The sequence below is a fragment of the Melanaphis sacchari genome, unplaced genomic scaffold (assembly GCF_002803265.2).
Source record: "Melanaphis sacchari strain LSU unplaced genomic scaffold, SCAv2.0 Contig1085_pilon_pilon, whole genome shotgun sequence".
NCBI classification, from domain to species: Eukaryota; Metazoa; Arthropoda; class Insecta; order Hemiptera; family Aphididae; genus Melanaphis; species Melanaphis sacchari.
In genome coordinates, this window is record NW_020270412.1 from 1 (window position 1) to 22,681 (window position 22,681).

At 30.9% G+C, this 22,681-nt stretch overlaps 3 protein-coding genes across 3 annotated transcripts; 2 read left to right on the top strand and 1 right to left on the bottom strand.

Annotated features, from left to right (window-relative positions):
* Positions 1 to 1,340: 1,340 nt before the first annotated feature.
* LOC112603418 (protein DDB_G0276689-like) lies at positions 1,341 to 2,824 on the top strand. Its single transcript, XM_025351956.1, has one exon. It carries the CDS (start codon positions 1,406 to 1,408, stop codon positions 2,822 to 2,824), a length of 1,419 nt encoding a protein of 472 aa, XP_025207741.1. The 5' UTR covers positions 1,341 to 1,405.
* A 3,760-nt stretch (positions 2,825 to 6,584) lies between these two features.
* On the top strand, positions 6,585 to 8,916 carry LOC112603414. Its single transcript, XM_025351952.1, has 3 exons — positions 6,585 to 7,482; positions 7,564 to 7,786; positions 8,787 to 8,916. The coding sequence occupies exons 1-3, from the start codon at positions 6,687 to 6,689 to the stop codon at positions 8,914 to 8,916; spliced, it is 1,149 nt and encodes a 382-aa protein (XP_025207737.1). The 5' UTR covers positions 6,585 to 6,686.
* A 1,137-nt stretch (positions 8,917 to 10,053) lies between these two features.
* On the bottom strand, positions 10,054 to 21,688 carry LOC112603415 (piggyBac transposable element-derived protein 4-like). Its single transcript, XM_025351953.1, has 5 exons — positions 21,665 to 21,688; positions 19,903 to 19,982; positions 19,666 to 19,784; positions 18,686 to 19,383; positions 10,054 to 10,119 (listed from the first exon to the last, which is right to left on the bottom strand). The coding sequence occupies exons 1-5, from the start codon at positions 21,686 to 21,688 to the stop codon at positions 10,054 to 10,056; spliced, it is 987 nt and encodes a 328-aa protein (XP_025207738.1).
* Between the last annotated feature and the right edge of the window lie 993 nt (positions 21,689 to 22,681).

Sequence of the window (22,681 nt, forward strand, 5' to 3'; positions counted from 1 at the left end):
CTGTTACTTGTTCGGACACGTATTGCTCCATTATAAATACCTGACTATAACTTCAAGCAGTGTGCCTCGTAGGTAAATGCGTTGGTTGACCTGGCGCTTTTCAGACACGGCTTTAATATTCGATTAAGAATGGTATTGTTACCTTGCCGTGTTATTTTATATATATATTATATGGAGAGGTGATGTAATATGCCGATGGGATAATATATTCAGTGTAGCACCAACGGATGGTGACACCTGCACATCGTGATATTCAATATATGATTAAGACATGGTCACGTCTTGTAGTGCCAGAACCGATGATCACAGGAAGAGCACCCGACTGAATAATACATTGTTGAGGCTCTACTGAGGTCATCGAGTCGCCCTCAGTGACCACTCTTGACGGTTAACCATATATAAGGGAGACCAGGGCAAGAGCTCTGCAGACGGTTAGGGATATTCGAGACGCTCAGAGGCAGGTCGTAACACCACTCACGGTCTCGTCTATCAGTATTTCAGAGGCAGGTCGTAACACCACTCACACCATCTTGTGCTTATAAAATTGTATTCTTGTACGAGTTAATTGTATTAAATAAAGACTTAATCTTTTAACTTGCAAACATTAGTATTTCTATTTCTACGTTGATATATGTATCGACGTTGACATAACGGACGCAACAGAAAAATTGGCGCAGTCGGTAGGATTGATTTCCAAGAAGAAGACAACTTAAAATATTTCTAAACATATTTTTGGTACCGTCAACTTCTATCAACAGAGGCAACTTCACTCACGTGAACCATCGTTGGATCGAGACGTCTTTTCAACAACTCTGGGGAAATCGAACACATTGTTGCAGTTCAAAACAACGGCGAGAAAATCAAGCTACGGAATGAATACAGCGATTTTGTAAGCATAAATTATATAACCGTCTCCTTTGGTCATTTTGTCCATCGTAATTAGGAAGGTCTTTTTTCCATTTTTATTTTATTATTTTATTTTTTTTATTATTTCATTTTTTTTTATTATTTTTGGGAGTTAAATAAAGAGTTATATTGAGAGTTTTTTGAGATTATATTGAGATTATGAGATTATTTTGAGAATTATATTGAGAATTTATTGAAGAAAAAGAGTATTTTGTGTTTTATATTGAGAGTTTTTGAGATTATATTAAATGAAGATTATATTGAGATTATGAGATTATTTTGTGAATTATATTGAGATTTTTTGAATTATACTGAATTAAAGAGTATTTTTGTGTTTTATTGAGAATTATACTGAAGTAAAAGTATTTTTGTGTTTTATAGAGGATTTTGAATTATACTGAAGTGAAAAGTATTTTTGTATTGAGAATTTTGAAGATTATATTTTTTTTTGAAGAGTATATTGAGATTTTATTTTGATGAGAAATAAATATTTAAATTAATGAATACGGGTTCCCAGGGAGAGAACGCCGAAGTTATTGTTGACGAGTTCGAGGTACTCGCTAAAGAAACGTTAGATAGGATAATTGATATTTTAGAAAACGATAGTATATTAGATATTAATTTAAGTGATAGTAATAGTGAATTAATTAATGACGAAGAAGTAAATAGGTTAATCGAAGAGGATAAATTAGAATTAAATAAAATTAATAAACCAGTAGACGATATATTAAATAAAAGTTTAAGATTAATTAATTTAGACGAATTTGAAAATAACCCTACTACAAGTACATGTAAGATAGGATTAAGAAGTAATAAAAATATTATTCATACCGAGTATATACCAGCTAAGCGAACAGTAAAAACTAAGAAAATGGCAACATCTAAAGTCCCCACATTAAAAGTCATTGACGCTTTACATATGATTCCCCAATATTCAGGACAAACCGAAATGTATCCGTTCATAAATGCATGCGAAACTATAATTGATTCAGTAGATCCCGACCAATTACCGTTACTATTAAAAATGATAACCGCGACTAAATTAACTGGTAGAGCTTTCAATGTTACTAGATATAAGGAAATTAAAGAATGGAACGACATTAAAAAATTATTATTAGACGCATTCGAATCACCTTATGGTGCCGCGAACTTACAAATTGAACTTAACATAATAAAATTTAAAAACGATGAAACGATTCAGGCATATAATAACCGCGTAGAAGAAATATTCCAAAAATTATGCGACGCAGTAGCCGTAGGTAAACCGTCGTCCGAAGCAATAGTATTACGTGAAAATATTAAAGAACAAGCTATGGTTAGTTACATTAACGGGTTACCCAACGAAATAAAATTTGAGGTGAAAACTAAAAATCCAAATTCTCTTGACCAAGCAATGCAAGTAGCATTAGTAGCCGATAAAAACATACGAACATATAATAATGTACAAGAGATTTTTAGAGCAAACCATAACGAATATAATAAGCAACCGAATAAATATAACAATAATTATAACAATAACCGTGGTCAAAATAATAATCAAAACACATCGTATCGTAACAATAACAGTTTCCGAGGTAGGAATAATAATCAAGTACAAAATTCTAGGAACAATAATTTTAATGTTAGGCGTTGTTTTACGTGTAATCGCGAAGGACATTTTTCGTCACAATGTAGGATGAATAATCAAACGTATACGCGACCACCGGGCGGTAACACTAATCAAAATTCACGCGACACCTGCACGTATTGTAATAAGACGGGGCATACAATCGCGGTATGTTATAAAAAACAAAACGACGAACGTCGTAATAATTCGGGAAACGGGCAGAACTCTCACGCGACACACGGGGCGCGTGCGATACAAACGATAACCGTGGATCCATCAGAGATTGCCTTCCAACCGTACTCACAACAATAAATAGTATTAACCATGTAAAATGCATTTCACCTGCTTGTAAAATTAAAGAGTTAGAATTTCTTATCGATACAGGTAGTGAAGTGAACGTAATAAAAAATGATATTATATGCGACGGATTAACAATAGACGAAACACAAAAAGTATATCTTAAGGGAATTAATGACCAAATAATACAAACTTTAGGGAAAGTGACAATACCATTAATATTTCATGGGCAAAGCGTATATACAGAGTTTAATTTAGTTAGTAAGAATTTTCCAATAAAGAGAAACGGTATAATAGGTAATAGTTTCCTAACGGAAAATAATTCGATAATAAATTTAGCAAATAAGACATTAGAAATAAACGTTAATGATAAAAATATAGTTTTAAAACCTAGAACAGAAACCATTGTATCTATACCTATAGCTGCAACGGACGTAGAGAATAAGGACATTTTAATTCATAAGCAAGAAATAGTAGTAGGAGTCTTTTGTGGGAATATAATAAACACTGTACACAACGGGGAAATATTAATAAGCATGTTAAATATAAATGAGGAACCACGGAATATAACAATGAACGATTTAAATAAAATTAGATACGATTATGAGTTCGAATATGGCACGCAACCAAAAACCGATCAGAATAATAAAATAAATCGCATAAATAAAATAAAAAAATTAATTAGAAGTGGGCACATGGACATTGAACAAAGACAATCCATATTAGAGTTATGCGAACAGTACCAAGACATTTTTCATTTAAAAGGGGATATACTAACCCATACGGACACTATAACACATAAAATTAATTTACCAGCTAATCAACCACCTATATATAAGAGACCGTATAGATTACCACATTCACAAATGGAGGAAATAAATAAACAAATAAAACAAATGGAAAATGACGATATCATTGAACCATCCTTTTCACCTTGGAATGCACCATTATTACTAGTCAAAAAGAAACTTGACGCGAGTCAAGAGGAAAAATTTAGAATAGTTGTAGATTTTAGGGCATTAAATAAAGTAACAATAAATGAATATCACCCTTTACCTAACATAACCGAAATATTAGATCAACTAGGACAATGTAATTTATTTAGCATACTAGATCTTGCATCCGGGTTCTATCAAATAAAACTCGACGAGTCTAGCAAAGAGTTAACTGCATTTTCAACGAACCAAGGACATTGGCATTTTACAAAAATGGCTATGGGTCTTAAAACATCACCATCCACGTTTCAAAGGTTAATGAATAGTGTAATGGCAGGTATAATAGGAATTAAATGTTTGGTATATTTAGACGATATAATTATATACGGGAAAAATTTAAGCGATCATAATAATAAATTACGCGACGTATTCGAACGACTACAAAAACATAATTTAAAAATACAACCAGATAAATGCGAATTTTTAAAACAGGAATGTTTATATTTAGGACATATAATTAGTGAAAATGGAATAAAACCAGATCCAAATAAAATTAAGTCAGTATTAGAATTTCCGGTACCTACAAACGTAAAAGAAATAAAATCATTTTTAGGACTTTCGGGTTATTACAGAAAATTTATAAAATCTTACAGTCTTATAGCAAAACCAATAACGAATTTATTAAAAAAGGGTGTACTATTTAATTGGGAAACCAAATGTCAGGAAGCATTTGATAATTTAAAAACAATACTTTGTTCCGAACCGATATTACAATATCCAGATTTCACAAAACCATTTATAGTTACTACAGACGCGAGCGGAAAAGCTTTAGGCGCTATATTGTCACAAGGGGAAATACCATCAGATCTACCTATTGCATATGCATCTAGAACTTTGAATAAGAGCGAACATAACTATAGTACAACAGAACTCGAATGTTTAGCAATAATATTTGCAGTAAAAATATTTAGACCATATTTATACGGTAGGAAATTTGTCATATTAAGCGATCACCGTGCGTTATCGTGGTTATTTAATTTAAAAGATCCATTGTCTAAACTCGCTCGATGGCGAATACTATTAGAAGAATATGATTATGAAATAAAATATAAACCGGGAGTTCAAAATGCAAATGTAGACGCGCTATCTAGAATGTACACTGTAGACGAAATAAAAAAGGAAAGCTATCCGGTATTTTTAAATAAATTAAAATCACAGGTAATAACAAATAAAAACGTACGAGAGGTAAACGGTAAATTAATAGAAGCACCCGACGAGTATCACATAGTGTCAGAAATAGCTAAAAATTATAACTTCATGTCAGGAATAAATTACGAGTTAAAACAGAAATTCGGTGGGAATCAGATATTAACACCCAGTAAACATGTAGGGGCCGTGAATTACTTAAAATATAACAATAGAAATATAATTTTCTTAACAACAAAAAATAAAAATAATCAAAAGACCACGTACGAAAACTTGTATTTGTCGCTATTAAATCTGAAAACATTCTGTGAAGAACTGTCATTGAATAAATTAGCAATGAATAAATTAGGTATTAAGGACAGGCTCGAATGGGCGCAGGTGCGTGCCATGATCCGATATGTATTTCGGAATACAGATATAGAGATAATCATATGTTCAAAATTTGAGTTCAGTGAGGAGGAAAAATTAATTATATTCAACCAATGTCACGATTCAGTGATTGGGGGACATGCAGGTATACACAGGACAATAAAAAAGATAAAAACACAATTCAACTGGAAGGGTCTAAAAGAAGACGTAATAAAATATGTAAAAAATTGTGAATCTTGTCAAAAGGGTAAAGTCACGAATAAAAAAATAAAACAACCCATGCTTATCACATCTACAAGTTCAGAACCATTCGAAAAAATATTTTTAGACATAGTTGGCCCATTGGTCACTACATTATCGGGGAACACATATATATTAACTTTACAGGACGATTTAACAAAATATTCTATGGGGATACCTTTACCAAATCACCAAGCTAACACAGTCGCAGAAGCATTCGTAACACATTTCGTATGTATGCATGGCATACCCACCACAATATTAACCGACCAAGGTACCGATTTCTTAAGTAAAATATTTACGGAAGTATGTAAATTATTACAAATTAATAAAATAAATACTAGTCCATTCCACCCACAAACGAACGGTAGTTTAGAAAGATCGCACAGAACACTAACTGAATATTTAAGACATTATGTAGATAAAAAGTTAAACAATTGGGATGAATATTTACCTTATGCATTTTTCGTTTATAACTCCACCGAACATACATCGACAGGATATCAGCCTTATTCACTATTATACGGGAAACCATTAGAAATACCAATTAAACTATCTCACGAGCCTGAACCAAGATATAACTATGATAATTATTATTACGATTTAAAACAAAAGATGCAGGAAGCACATAAAATAGCTAAAGAAACATTAATTAAAAATAAAATTAAATCTAAACAAAACTATGATAATAACGAAAACCCGATTGATGTACACGTGAAAGATAAAGTATTATTAAGAGATAAGACACAGAAAAATAAGTTAAATCCGTTATGGATAGGTCCATTCGAAGTGACAGATGTATTAGATAAAGAAAATATAGTAATAATAAGAGGTAGAAGGCATGTTACCGTACATAAGAATAATGTGAAAATCTATCATGAAAGTATTAAGTAAAATAAATAAGTTAATGAGAGTAAGGAGATAAGGATATTTTAAGTATAAAAAAAAAAAAAGAGAAAAAATTTATTAATGATAAGTAATTAAGTAAGAAAATAGTATGAAGTTAATGTAGGTAATAAGAAAATATAAATTAAAATTTTAGGGTTATAACAATATATGTCACATTTCAAGCGGCATGGGCTCAACCAAAGCCATACCAAATTACCAGACTTACTCAGGAAAACGGAATGTACTTTGAAAACCAAGGATCACTACGACTAACTAACTCTGACTGGAAACTATTAATATATGTAAAACTTAACAACTTTAACGAACGAACAACTAACGCTATGAAATTTTATAACAGAACATTAGAAATATGTAACGACTTAACGATAGTATATGAGGGCATGTTTAAAGCAAATTGTGATTATTTTAAGTTAGTAGCTAATGGACTCGAGCAGGAAGTCTCGAGGAAACGATTTTTTATGTTACAATCAATAGATGAAACAGATACAATTACCCGGGTAAGGAGGGGTTTAATTAATATAATAGGTAGAGTACAGAAAACCTTATTCGGTACATTAGATGATACTGACGCAGAAAAATATGACCAACAAATAGAAAGATTACAAAATAGTCAACAAAACTTATTAAAAATTGCCGATAAACAGACTAGCATACTAAAAGCAACCGCGAATACATTCAAGGAAGCTACAAAAATGGAAATGCAAATTAACAGATTAGGAGTATTATGTGATAGATTAGAATCAACCGTAAATCAAACAGTAATAGATATAGATATAGTAGAAGCTAGAAATAATATAAATGAACAGTTCAATATTATAAATTTACTTTTCCAACAAATAAGTTTCGAAACTGATACCATATGTGAAGTAATTATAGCAGCCCAAGGGGGTATAATACATTCAAGTGTATTGTCAGTCATGGAATTACGACGACAGTTAAAAGATATTTCATTAACCATTCCAAAGGAACAAAGTTTACCATTCGATGTAAATCAAGTATCATTATACGAATTAAGTAAAATGTCAAAATTAAATATAATATATAAAAACGAAACGCTAATTTTTGAAATAATAATACCACTAATAAATACCATAGAACTTACCTTATACCACGTAATACCATTACCAGTAGTTAAAAACGACCATTACATGCATATAATACCAGAATATAGTTACATAGCTATTTCAAAAACTCATGAGTATTATTTAACATTATCTTTAAATCACCTTAACACATGTAAACAAATAAAAATAGGAACTTTATGTCTGGAAACTCAATCATTACGATTAGGAGCAAGCGAATTACCATGCGAAGTAGAGTTATTCATAAGACCATCTAGCATTCCAACCACTTGTCCCATACATTATCTTGACATTACGCGAAGTATTTATCATCGATTAAAATATAAGAACGCATGGATATATACAATAAAATCAACTGATAACATAGCCATTTCTTGCGGGAATAGAGACCAAGCAATTAACATACAATTATCTGGGATAGGAATATTAACCATTGACGAAGACTGTAGGGGGTACACTCCTCAAATGGTATTAACACCAAGTAGACATTTGAATTCGACCCATTTTAAAGATTTAGTTTCAAACATAGGTATACAATCAAACTTAACTATTCCTACGACAATAAAACGAAAAATTAGTAATGTTATAACACACACTAACTCTGTAATTAAACTAACTGACTTAAGTCAATATTCTAAATCAATTGACGAAATTGAACAACTTATACTAGAAGAAAAAGATAAACAAACGACTAAAGACACAACTAACTTACATACATACATAATTTACCTAATGATTATAACAGTGGCAGGAATAATAATGATAAAATGTAAACGTACACTAGCAGGTACATATTCAACAAATAACGTTAGACGACAGGTAATTTCATTACAAAATATTAGACGCACGGACGATGCCGCCATACCATTACAATGACAATAACAAAATACGAATAAATTTAAAAATAACTAAAAAAAAAAAAAAAAAAACCTAATATAAAAGGATTCTCGTATCTTATCATGTTACAGATAACAATTAGTAAAAGCAAGAAAATTATTATTAATTTAAAAAAAAATTATATACATTTAACTGGGAACACATAACTTACAAAACAATGTCAATACGAAACCTACCAAGACGATTACAATACTTAATGATGGTACAATACTCACTCATACACAACGATCACGTATACAGACGCGTGCTAACCGGCGACGAGCCAACATGTCTAACTCACCACATGACAATAGCAAACGAACATTTAGTAAACCCATATACACCGCTTGAATTAAATAGAGTAAAAGAAATAATTAAGAAGACATTAGAATTAATAGCAATAGTGCGTGAGGTGCGTGAACCAACTTGTTCACAACTAGCAATATTAATGGATGAAGTAATACAGGCAGCAGCGGCCGCCGAGGAATAAATTAGGATAAAAAAAAATAGTATAAGGTATATATTAATAACTATAGGTAATAAATTAATTATATTTTACAGTGACCAGATTAAATTTATCATAGTGGATTTTGAATTCACTATGATAGAACGGAAAAACCTACTACTCGTATCAGGGGCGATTTCAAACAGTTTGAACAAGTATAGGCCGATAAAATTAGAAGGAAAACCGATTATCTTAACCACTGATAACAAGTTAAAAATGTTAAAACAAAGGGAGGTCAAGCAGGTGATGCAAAGTGTTGGGCGGATATTTAGAAATAAGCCAGAGTTGTTACTACCATTATTGGGGCAACTGGAAGCCAGTATAAACCTTGAGGGGGAAACAACTCTGTCGACTACTTATCTAAACCAATACTTGCATGCAGACCATAGAGCACCCATACTTGTATACTGGAACGGAACAACGGACAAACAGATAATAGAAAGGTTAAGGTTAAGGATAAAGAAACTTTTAAATATAACAGCATATAGTGATGATAATGATAATTTTTTTAATCTTAAGTTAATAGATAACACAAGTAATATAAACAAACTCTTATATACAGAAAGGATAGGATATCAGGAAAAAAACGGTCGAATGTTAAATTTAATGGAGACACATGATTTAGTATGTGAGACCAATCACAATATTACACACAGTCACGATCCGGTAGCGGACGTGATCATAACAAAATGTATTTTTAATTATATTATTAAAAAGTTAGGACCTATACAATTATATAAAATCTGCAAATTAAACTAGGAAAATTATCATAATTAAATACTTGTAACATTTTAGAAATTCAACGAAAAGCGTCGAGTTCTTGATGAACCTCAAGGAAGCCATAGAGCAAGGAGGCCATACCTATATCCGGGAACCGGGGGGAGAAACATTGCCTACTTGTCTCATTAGGCATGTCTTGGACGCAAATGGAAAATTTTTTGAACCTTTTGATAATCAATACATATTGCGAGCTATATTTAATTTACAAAAAGTAATGGAGGATTTCGGATCTGAAACTGGACACTGTCAGTATTTAGCAGAATTAATAGATATAGTACCGGAGGCATCCGACTTATTAAATTATGCAAATAATAGTTAATAGGGCAATATTCAATTATGCAATTACACCAATACCCAGGGATGAGTGAAGGGGGTTTTTAAAAAAGAATGTGCATAATTGTGAGCAACCTAAATAAAAAATTTTATAAATAGTTTAGTTATATAATAATTTAATTTAAAGTAAAGTTCTGTAATAACACTATGACCAGAGAAGGTATATAATTTGTGTACTATTAATTTCAGTTATGTATAACTACTTTATTACAGGAAAAAAAAAAAAAAAAAAATGTAAACATGATTAAATGAAATCATGGACAGTTATAAAAAACTGTTTTAATAATGTATTATTAATATTATTAACAAAATTGTATTTTCAGGAATAAGAAAATTTAACTTCCATGTATGAAATAGGTGTAAACACGATTGATTAAAATCGTGTTAGTTATTAAGAAATTTCTTTTATTATAATTGCTAAAAGGTAGCAAATAATATTTTATCATAATTACTAATACTAATATTAAGAGAAAATGTAACAAAAGAAAAGGAAAAAATGTGAAACCACTAACACTTAAAAATTAAGATAATACGCAAATTTTTAAGATTTCTGTTTCTTACAAAACATAAATCTTTTTTTTGGAAGGGAGGTGTTACGTACCGTGTTATTTTACACGTATTTATTATACGGAGAGGTGAGGTGTATGCCGATGGGATAATATATTCAAACAGTGTAGCACCAACGGATAGGGTGAACACCTGCACATCGTGATATTAAATAAAATGAATAAGACATGGTCACACGTCTTGGACTTCTCAGAAATGATGAGTAAACAACAGTGTTAACATTGTACGAATTAATTTGACAATTAAGACTTGATCACACGTCGTGTAATTCGTAGAACCGATGAAATCGCAGGAAAGGCACCCAACTGAATAATACATTTAATTTAGTGAGCTCCTTAGGGTCATTGGAAGTCACCACCTCCCCAGTCACCACTCTTGACGGTTAACCATATATAAGGGAGACCAGGGCAAGAGCTCTGCAGACGGTTAGGGATATTCGAGACGCTCAGAGGCAGGTCGTAACACCACTCACGGTCTCGTCTATCAGTATTTCAGAGGCAGGTCGTAACACCACTCACACCATCTTGTGCTTATAAAATTGTATTCTTGTACGAGTTAATTGTATTAAATAAAGACTTAATCTTTTAACTTGCAAACATTAGTATTTCTATTTCTACGTTGATATATGTATCGACGTTGACATAACGGACGCAACAATAATATGACCCATAAGCTGAACAACTTGATGCCACTAAAGGTAGTAGGTCGGTAGAATATATGGGCTTTTTAATAATAAAAATGTAAATATAATAAAATAATAGGTAATAAGTTTTAAGCACAATGTATTGGTCATGATAAATTTACATATTTCACTTAAATAGTAATAGGTAAATGGTCTCAGATAAATAATGATTATAATAATAATAACGATTATAATATCATAAAAATTATTCGAAATATTATAGGAAAGACGGATAGCCGTTTACCAATACAATCAGACAGTAAACCTATATACTTAGGGGATATAGGGGAGTTTTTAAGCATTACGATGACAACGATGTTTTGAGATTGGTTGGATTGATTGTCAGCTTCTCGCCTGCCGAGGGCCCATGGTCAAATACTTAGGCCATCATATAGGCAGCAAGTACGATCTTGAAGTATGGTTGCAAAGAATGGTTTGATCACGTACAGTGTTGAGCTGATGTGATGCTTGAGACGACTTGGAGATGACTTCGAATGGTGAACGTTCTCAGTCAGTAGTCGTGAGAAAAAGCATTTTTTTAAAGTGTGAAAAATGCGATGGAGCCATTGGACCTTCGGCATTCGTTATCGTGAAGTTTAATTGTCATAGAGGGATTACAGTGTGGGTCTTCAACTTCTTACAATATTTGTGAAGTCGTTATTGTTGAGGTGAGTTCGCGGCGGCGGTGACTGCGATCAACCGCGTAAACATCGTAAACCGGACACTATAATATTGTGTCTAGATGGAAGGAGAGAGGCATTATATGATTGCCATGACCGATTATATAATATTACCAAAATACACCGCACGCATAATATATCAGCATAGGTTCATATAATTTGAGGAATTCTTCCTCATTAATATACAATGAGAAATTAGGCAAAAATTCATGACGTTACAATTTATTAGTAAATACATAAATAAATAAAATTATGAAATTAAATTTTTTGTTGTTTAAAAAAACTATTTTCGATGTACTGGAATTTTTTTTTACCAATTCGAGTTAGAGAGAAGTCCACGCACCCTAAAATCTTAAACGAAATTCATCAGTGATGAATCATCACTCATGTAATAAGTTATAATACCAACTAGTAATGTTTCATTAATAAAATTGATATTCTTCAAAAAGCTGTAGTATTTTACACGTAGTCACTTTATAAAAATACAATCAAAATACGAATTATGTTTCTTATAGTAATTTATTATTATTTAAGCCGTGTATTTATATAAATAAATAAATACATTTTAAGTACCTAGATCAATAGCCTATATATACATTTAATAAGTATGCAAAATGCTGGTTGAAAATAATATTATGGAGCAGTTACGTTGGGTCATTTAAATCAACTAATGCTTTGTACTACACTATTATGATTATTTTCAGGTGATAAACATAAAGACATTACTGTGGAATATAAAAGTAATTATTTGAAAAAAATGTAATGCAATTTTTGATATCGCTTTTCGTGGATGTATTCATTGCTTTAGTTTTTAGTAATTTATATCACCAAATTAGTTTTAATACTAAGGAATGACTTTGAAATACTTGATTTTAAACGTGTTTGTTCACCAGCGTTTATCGGCGTAGTAGGTTTCTCGAACATTCGACTCCCTTACATCCCACCATAAGCACTGCCGTTACAACCGGTATCTGACCGGGATAATTAAATACCATTTGCCAATTAATCCACGATTGATCTGTTTTTAAGTTCAGTACATACGATACGTGTCCAACATGTGTTAAAAGGCCGTCTATATCCGTCTACTCACGCCGTTTTTAATAAATGGTTAGGTACAAGTACTTACTACAAGTAAGTTCACTTTTGATCATGACTCATGAGTCACTCAGAGTCCACTGTATCAAATGTTATCGAATATCCGATCGTAAAAGCTGTATTAAGCTGAATACGTAAACAACTATGACTCTTAAATGGTCACTGCTCCTCCGAAGTAAATCTTCACTGGCGTACCATCATTTCAGTCATGGACACATTCTGTGGCTCTGGTCACCGCGAAATCTACCAATACGTCGAACGCATTGTGAAGGCGCTATTTTGAATCTCGTACACTGAAAAATTGTACTAAATTTTGTCATTGAAATATTAGAATCGGTGGGCCCACCGACCATTAACTTTGCTTAAATTGCCTTAGCAGCAGTCATTGGCACCGGACTTGTCAGTCAAAAACGCGTTGCTTAAGTTGTTCGAAATAGCATCTCTCACTTCTTCGTAGTGCCACAACCTCCCACAATGAGAAAAATTATGATAGCTAGGAAGAAGCCTTGTCCTTTTAAACACCGTATTAATAACGTTACCTTAAACGCCCTCCTATCATAGCATAAAACAAGGGTTCTCAAATGCAGTGTTGCATTTCTATTTTGAAATTGTTTAAATTTAAAAACTCAGTTAGGGGTATCAAAAATTACTTATTGTAGATTCTAACAACGCTCACAATCTTAGATATTATATTTAAAGTTAGGTCACAATACATTATTTAAAATATTGGCTTAGAGTTAGTTATATATAATTTTATTTTAAAAATATTAAACTAAATAATTGTATACATGCATTAATGAACAAACAAAAAGTTTGGCAGTGGATATAAGAATATAAATATTGATTGCACAATTGTATCATTATAGTATTTACCAAAAATTTGTTTTCGATAACAAATTATATGATAAAAAAATATATATACTTACTAATAATTGTGAATAATTGTTTATCTATACTTTTTAGAGAATATACTTACGTATTTTCTGTAATATTTTTAAATTAAGTTTTATTTATTAAACATAAGCCATTAGATAATTATAAAGTGTAACGGCTTACAGATTATAGTATTAAGATTTATTTTAAATCTTTGACATTTTAAAATAAATCAATCCAAATCTACCCACACCACGTTCACCCTCAGACTTGCACCCTGCCATGATGTCTATATTTATGGCACTCAAATCCCAAGTGCCCCAAACACTAAATATCTTGGTCTTATCCTTGATAAAAGGTTGACCTGGGGCCAGCATATCAAGTCCAAAAGAGCAAACCTAAATCTACGTTTGCGCCTACTAAAAAACCTCATTATTAAAAATAAACATACAGATGTCAACACTAAACTAATTATTTATAAATCCCTACTTAAACCCTCGTGGACTTACGGCCTTCAACTTTGGGGAAATGCAAAAAAAACCAATGTAAATAAGATCCAAACATTTCAAAATATCGTTTTACGTAAATTATTAAATACCCCTCCTTACTCAGTACCTAATCGTTAATGATTGATGGAAAATGCTTTTACCATGAAACGTTATAGATTTTTAATTTTATTAACACCAAATAAACCAATTTACAGTAATCAAACAATTTAAAATTATTGACATTAACAAAAATGTATTAAATTAAGCAATGGTAATGTTTGGTTAAACTCAATAGTTTTTGGATATGATTAAACTATCCGAAATTCGAAAAATTGAGCAGAAATTTAAGGGTTTTATCTGAATTCAGATATTGAACAGAAATATAAAAAATTGTACTGAATTGAACTCAAAAAAGTTAAAAATTGTGTTAGTAATGCAAACTCATAAAATGTTCAGTATGTATCAAAAAACATTCAAGCACGTCAAATTTCACGAATGAGAAATGTTTCTGACGTTTATTTTTAATTTTTATCTGTTGTCTATTTTATCGACAAAAATTTAACATTTCTTGCTTATTTTTTTGTAAGTGTATATTTTAATTATTGTAATTGCAACATTATTAATATTAACTTTCATATCGATAATATAAAATTAAAAATCTATCATTATCCAAATAACCAAACAGTGATTCTTTTTTGTGTTACTCAATTATTTTTTGAATAACTGACTAATATAGTATAATGGGTTCATTTCTATATTAAATATCATGTTCCTGTTTGGTTCAAGACCATATTTGTGAATTAGAACCGTTATAATTAAATTTAAACTTGTAAAATATATTTCCGCCAAATATTCTCCAAGCCTATTTACAACTCTCACTAATACTGAATAATAGCTATTATAAATAGAATACCATAAACTATTTATTACTTAAGAATACAAACAAATCATGACTAAAATATATACATATATGATTTAAGACTAATTGATTAACATATCATATAATAATAAAAAAGAAGGAAAAGATGAAATGACATGATTATTTAAAATATAATAAAAACGTTTGACTGTACAATAATAAATGTATTTATATATTTTTTTTTTATAGAAACAGTATTAGATATAAATAGTGTGTATTTGTTTTTAGTATACATTTCAAGTTATTTAATTATCAACATTTCTAATTATTATATATTTATTGAACTTTAACCATGTTATGATTTAAAAAAAAATTGTGTTTACAAGTCCTATTTAGTGCTTTTGGTGATATATTTCCATAGTTAAACAGGTATAAAAGATTTGAAAATGCAGGAGATATTCGTCATTAAATAACTCTGACTACATTCATAAAATTGTAATATGTTACAGTCCAAAACAGAATATTGAAACATTGATTTAGTTTTATAAACAATAAAATCACTTAAAAAAAAAAAATAAATGTACTAGATTTGTTTCATTAATTAATAATTGTATATAATATTTGTTTTTGTAGATACCACAGGTAATTATTTAAGAGTTTTATAATTTGATTAGCTCTTATGAGTTATGGTTTTGTTAAAGAAGTTAGCTGTAGCCCATATATGTATAGAGTATCGTTTAACATTACGACCTTGATTTACGTAATAGCCAATTACTGCTTTCACGGTTTACTCTTATATTGAATTATTGATAGTTGATGTCTTCAGATCTGCCACGGATCCTTCTTGCCTAGTTACTACATTTTCTACTGTCATCGACATATGCTATCTCAGCTTCATCCTTGGTTATAACTTTTTTGTCCACGTATTTATGTATTTACTCACGACTACCCATTTCGTTTTCAAACTGAAAACTAGCACTCCATTGAGAAGCCGCATACAGGAGTTAATTATAGTATTGTAACTTTTTTTTTCCACGATTTGTTAAATTATGTTAACATAACAACGTAACATTGTTATCTGTTTCTTAAATCTTAGCTATTTTTCGAGATATTTTGTATTATTTTAAAGTATAAGCGGTTTCATTTTCCGGAATTACAATTTTTATTTTTAATGTTATTTTTATGGTTTTATTTGCCAATGTCTTAGGTAACAAAATTTTAAGTTTATGACCACATATCCAAATTGTGATTCATGTCAAAGATCATGCTAGCTCAAGAATTAAATAAGGTTAAATATGCCATCTTTAGTATAATTTTACGTGAATCTAGTTTAAATTACAGCAACTACGTCGTTAACTCTCTGTTCTTTCGAAGGTTGGGGCCATAGATGTACCTAAGTAGTTAAATATGTTTCACATTGGTTTTACCTTACTTGAGATTTATGAAAAATTATGGAACCCAGCGACTCATCGCCTTTACTCCACGTGTTTAACCACCTATGATACGGGTAGTCTTGGAGAATTCAGATTTTGTTTGTTCATTTTTGTAATTTAATGACTCCTCATTATTCTTTCATGATACCGTATTGGGTGGCGTTTGCCACATAAATTAGGTTAACTGCACACAAAGTTTTATTGGCAATTTGAGTCACACTATGGGATTGTATCTTATCGTATCGCGAAAATCCCACAGATTTAATTTATTTTTCAGTACACCAAATTCATTATTTGATAATTTTCTGTTTTCGCCTGGAACTTGTCCATCCTACGTCTTAGAACTTTTTCTAGTTGTTTACTTGTTACATGATAATTAATTAGATCAATTTGCTTCTTATCATTCATCCAAGAAATAGTCTTCCACCAGACAGTGAATGAATACATCAGCTATCTTTAATAGATATTTCAGTGTGATTTCTTTTAGCACAACGTTTTGAACCCTGTCTGATCCAAAATATTTTTTTTAAATTTTTTTAAATAATATAATTAATTATATTTTAATTATTTTATAACTAATCTTGTAAGGGAACTACAGTAAGTTAAATTTCAATAATATTGTTCTAATATGTTTTTTAAGACTTACCCTAATTAATTTTTTTAATTATGTTAATTATAAAAACAAAATACTCATTCCTATCTTATGTTTTTATTTTATATAGAAGAATTAAAGCGTATGTTGTTTTTATGTTTTTATTTTTTAAAATATTGGTGATACATTTCTCTTAATTTATTTTATCAATTTTTATTATAACTATTGTCATTTGATTTATCTAACTGTAAGAAACATACAAATTAAAGAAATTAAATGCGTCGCATTTAATGTTATAATTTTATATTTGGAAGCCGTAATTAAATTGTGGCCACTAATTTTATATTTATTTTAAGTATAGTTTTTATATTATTTATACATACCATATACAATTTTAACAAAGTTACTTGTATTGAATATTATCGTGTGTATTTCATGTTTTAACGCTACTATTGACTTCACAAGAAGGTCAAAATAACTTATTAACCCTTAGCTACACGCGCCATTTTGTTTTCAGTAATTGCACGCGCGATGTATTTTATACACCAATTTGTTTTACACAGAAATCAATGTCGTATTGTATGGATATTTGAATTGATTTACTAATAAATTTAACAAAGTACTACTTAATATTGTTTAAAATTTAGTTATAAAAAAAAAAATGAATAAAAAAAAAATGTGTTATTACTATATTATAATTGATAAAAGTAAAAATATCTTATTGCAAATAATTTTTACAAACTTAAATTAATTCTTACTCACTATCCTGACTTATTGTACATCTTTCACATCTGACAACAGCTTTTACGTGCTCTTTACATGTAAACTTCTGACATGAAGAACATTTTATTGTTGTCACCCTATTTTTGGCTCTTCCACACAAATAACACCGACTTTTAATTTTTGTTGGAGGTTCTTGAACGTCCACTTCATTTGTTTCATATTTTGATAAAATGTTTTATGTCAGTAGGGAGATTTGCCATCTGTGATCTTTCACTCAAGTGATTTTTCATCAAATTCATTGAAAGTGATTTTAGAAATGACCTCCTATTCTTATGTTTTTTTTCTATTTGTGTATTATTATATAGAATATTTGCATTTATACCTGCAATGTTAAAAGTTGAAAAAATATTGATAAAGGCCATCTGCGTGTTCTCCTAGAAACTGAATAATTCCCACACATTTGGTCGACAGTGTCCACGCCTCCTTTTATGGAATTGTAAAAGTGTATAACTTCAGGTTTTTTTGTCTCACTATTTACTGACGTATCATTATGCATAGTTGATAATAGAATTACAGCTTTATTTTTTTTAGGAATATATGATGTTATCATTATTTCTTTTTGAAATCCAAAAAATGAAGAATTAATTGCTTTATTTTTATGTGGTTGAAAGTCTACTGGAATCTCCTTTCTATTTTTTCTCAATGTGCCTACAATAGTTGTTTGCTTTTTTAGTAATTCAGTAGCCAAGGGATAACTAGTATACCAATTATCACATGTTAGGTTACGATTTGATCCTGTTACATTGTCAAGTAATCTCATGACAATATCAAATGGCTTGGAAAACATATTGTAAGGCCCGTCTGGTTGCGTCCCACAATAAATTTCTAAATTCCCCGTATAAAATGATTTTGCATCAACCAGTGCAAATATTTTCAAGCCATATTTTGCAGGTTTACTTGGTATATACTGAATAAAACTACAACGACCTCTAAATGGGACTAACATTTCGTCAATGTTCAAATATTCACTAAGGTAGTAACTTGTTTTACAATTATATACAAATTGATCAAGCATTGACCTCACAGCAGTTAGTTTGTCATCAGATCTTCTATAATTACTAGTAGTTTTATCGTCGAATCTTATTGAATTCAAAATAAAAAGAAAACGGTTACAGCTCATACAAGCCCGAAAAACTTCAATTCCAGTACCATCTGTAGCCCAAAGTTCAAGAAAGTTGGTGTGATTCCCTTTTTTTATTCCTGACAAAAACAACAAACCAAAAAATGCCATCATTTCATTTTTTGTTATAATTTTGGCATCTCTATCTCTTTTATAGTTTTTTTGAACTGTCGAAATATACATATTGGTGTAATGAATAATTTCATCAACCATTTTGTCTAAAAATATTATGTGGAAAGCCCCTACTTCATTTTGAATTTCTTCAGTTGTAAATTTTGAACCAGGTGTTATATTTATTATATTTTTTTTTTTAGTTTTAGCGAATTTACTTGTCAATGGTGTCTTAGACCATTTTGTTGTTTTATCTTTACCAATAAAATATTCGAGCTCAATATTATCATCATCACTATCGGAATCCTCAAATGAACTGTATTCCAAGCACGAGTTACTGTCATGATCACTATTATTTACTATTCTTACTTCATTGTCGTCTTCATCACCTCCCACTTCTTCTTCCGACGATTCCATATCTAATATGTCATTCACATCATTTGGCGTAAGCTTTGACCTAGTATAATAATAATAATATGATTAAATAATATACTGATTATATAATAATTAAATATTAGAAAAATAATACGGAATTATCAGTCAATATAAGACGTAAAAATTACTTATATTATTACTCGCGTGGTGTATATCGTTCACCGATACAAAAATCTTTTATACGGAGCTTGTTTGTGCGGCTACAAACATCAAATGACGACTAAAATGGATTAATAATCATTACATATTAAATAAGAAAAGGTTAGATTAGGAGAACAACTGAAAACAAATAAAAACTAAAATAGAACAAGATAAACAAAAATATTGGTGTACAAAGTACACCAGCGCGTGTAGTTAAGGGTTAATATTTTAAGTTTAAAATATGAATTTTTTTTATCAATTACATATTATAACCTTTTATTTATTTTTTAGAGAGGATTGGTATGTTTTTTTTTATTTTGTTAAAATATATTATTTTATTCTGGTCGAGATTTTAAGTTTGTTTTGTAATATTAGTTAATCCGTCAATTTGTCTCGATAAATTTTGTTTTATATAAAATAATATTAGTGTTTAGAAAATTAAAGAACGTATTACTCAAAAATTATAAGTTCTTGTATTCTTTAAAAACTCCAGAATCTTTACACGTGTTTAAATTTCAAACTTAAATCACTGTTATTTAAATGTTTTCATAATAATATTAAAAAATAAAATCATAAACCTGTCAACATTTAAATGCTTGAAATAAAAATAATGGAATTTTTAAAAATACTTTCAAATATACTTGTAATAATAATATAATCTATGTTTATAATTAATACAAATACAAGACAATTCATATATTGAAGTGGAGAAAACAAAAAAGGGTTCCATATTTATCACCATAGTAAATTTTATATTATATTTTATTAAGATTATATTAATGCTACTATATTATTTATATATTTTTCATAGATCTAATTTGTGAGTATTTTTCATGTTTGTTGCAATATTTTACTATTTAAACAAAAAATTGTTTTTCTATGTGAACTGACTCATTGATTGGATAGTTAATATGTACTTTTTAGTAATACACAGACAAGCTTTTTAAATAAATAAAATACATGTTTATTTAATATAAAAACTAAATATAGTTTCTGACGATATTTTTTTATTTTTTACACTTATACTAATGGTAGCTGTACTTGTAGTAATAGAAGAAGTAATAATATCATTATTTTCTTTAGTTTTTTATATAAAATGACTAAAAATATCACTCTGAAATTTTCATGACATTTTTAAATATCAATAAGTTAGCCCATCACTAAATCCCCGATCTTGGAGAACTATGTCCATCTAAACCAATTAAGAAAAGGTGGGGGCTATTGCAGTTCAATGAACTATGGACGATAAGCGCGCCAACTTCCCTACGCTACAACTCAAGGGTCCCCGGTTCGCTTAACCTGTAACATCAAGTGTAGAAAAACACACAGTGTCTCCTGGGAAAATTTAAATACATACATCCTATACATAGTATATTATTATAATGTGTACATATTTAAAAATTAATTAAAATATTATTGTTTATTATAGATTTTGACGGTACGTATCATATATTTATTAATTTATTTATTTATTTTAGTATATTATTAGAGTATTTCACGTGAATCATATTTTACAATTCTGGATATTGATCAGAAAATTATGAAGAATATTCGTTTTAATTTTAAATCATTAACAATGCTTTTAACTGCGACATTTAGAGTAGTTTTCGGTATAAAATTTAAGCTGGCTGGTGTAATTTGAGATCAAAATTTCTAAAACGGCAGAGTTAGGTTACATAGCGCTAACCTTTTTTTTTTTTTTTTTTTTTTTTTATTGGCAATACTCATCCGACTGACCCCGGGACTCTCCGCTGGAAATACTTCAGGGTCAGAAGGTGCCGCCATCATTTATTGACTAAAAAAGAAAGTTACAATAAAAACATGGAAATTACAGGGAATATATGTGTGTACAAACGGTAAGAGGCCTCTAACCTCCCTAAATTTGGCCTTCGGCCTACAATTATGTAACTTAACTAGGTTGTACAACTTCTTTAATTTGGCTGGTGTTGCGGTGGTGGTTGTGGTTGCCTCTGCCGGATCCTCTTTGCTGCCTCCCTTGTGACCATGATCCTTACCATCAGCTTGCTGATCTGGTTCCAGCTATGGGGGGATGACAGCATGATGTTCATGATGTTGTCCGGGGTCAGTTCGTCGACGTCGATCTCGGCGCAGACGCCTCGCCTCCAGTTCTCCCACGCGTCGCACCTGAAGAACGCGTGTTCCGCATCGTCCGGTTGAACACCGCATTGTTCGCATGAATCGTCGTTCTGGGTTCCGAACCTGTGCAGGTAGGCCGCGAAACAGCCGTGGCCCGTCAGTACCTGTGAGGAGTGAAAACACACTTCCCCGAAGGACCGTGACTGCCACTTGCGGAGGTCCCTGATGAGTCGGTGAGTCCACCTTCCCTTCGGGCTCGCCTCCCAGTCTGTCTGCCAGTTGTTGATTAGCTCCAATCTTGCCTCGGCCTTCCCCTTGCCCTTGAAGACGTCCGACCGCTCCTTGGCCAGGAGGCGGATCGGAGGAATGCCGGACACCACGGCCGCAGCCTCGTGCGAGACCGTGCTGTAACAGCACGCCGCCCGCAGTTGGGATTGCCGATGGACGGCTGCCAGTTTTGTCCACCCCTTCCCTAGCATGTTCTCGTACCAGATCGGAGCTGCGTACAATAACCTGGAAGTTACTACTGATGCTAATAGTTTGCGGCATTTTTGCCTTGGTCCTCTTAAGTTGGGCATGAGATAGCCAAGACTTCTGGAAGCTGAGGCCGCCCTTTTTGCCACAATTTCGGCATGATCCGTGAAGCCTAACTTCTGGTCGATTTGCACTCCGAGGTACCTG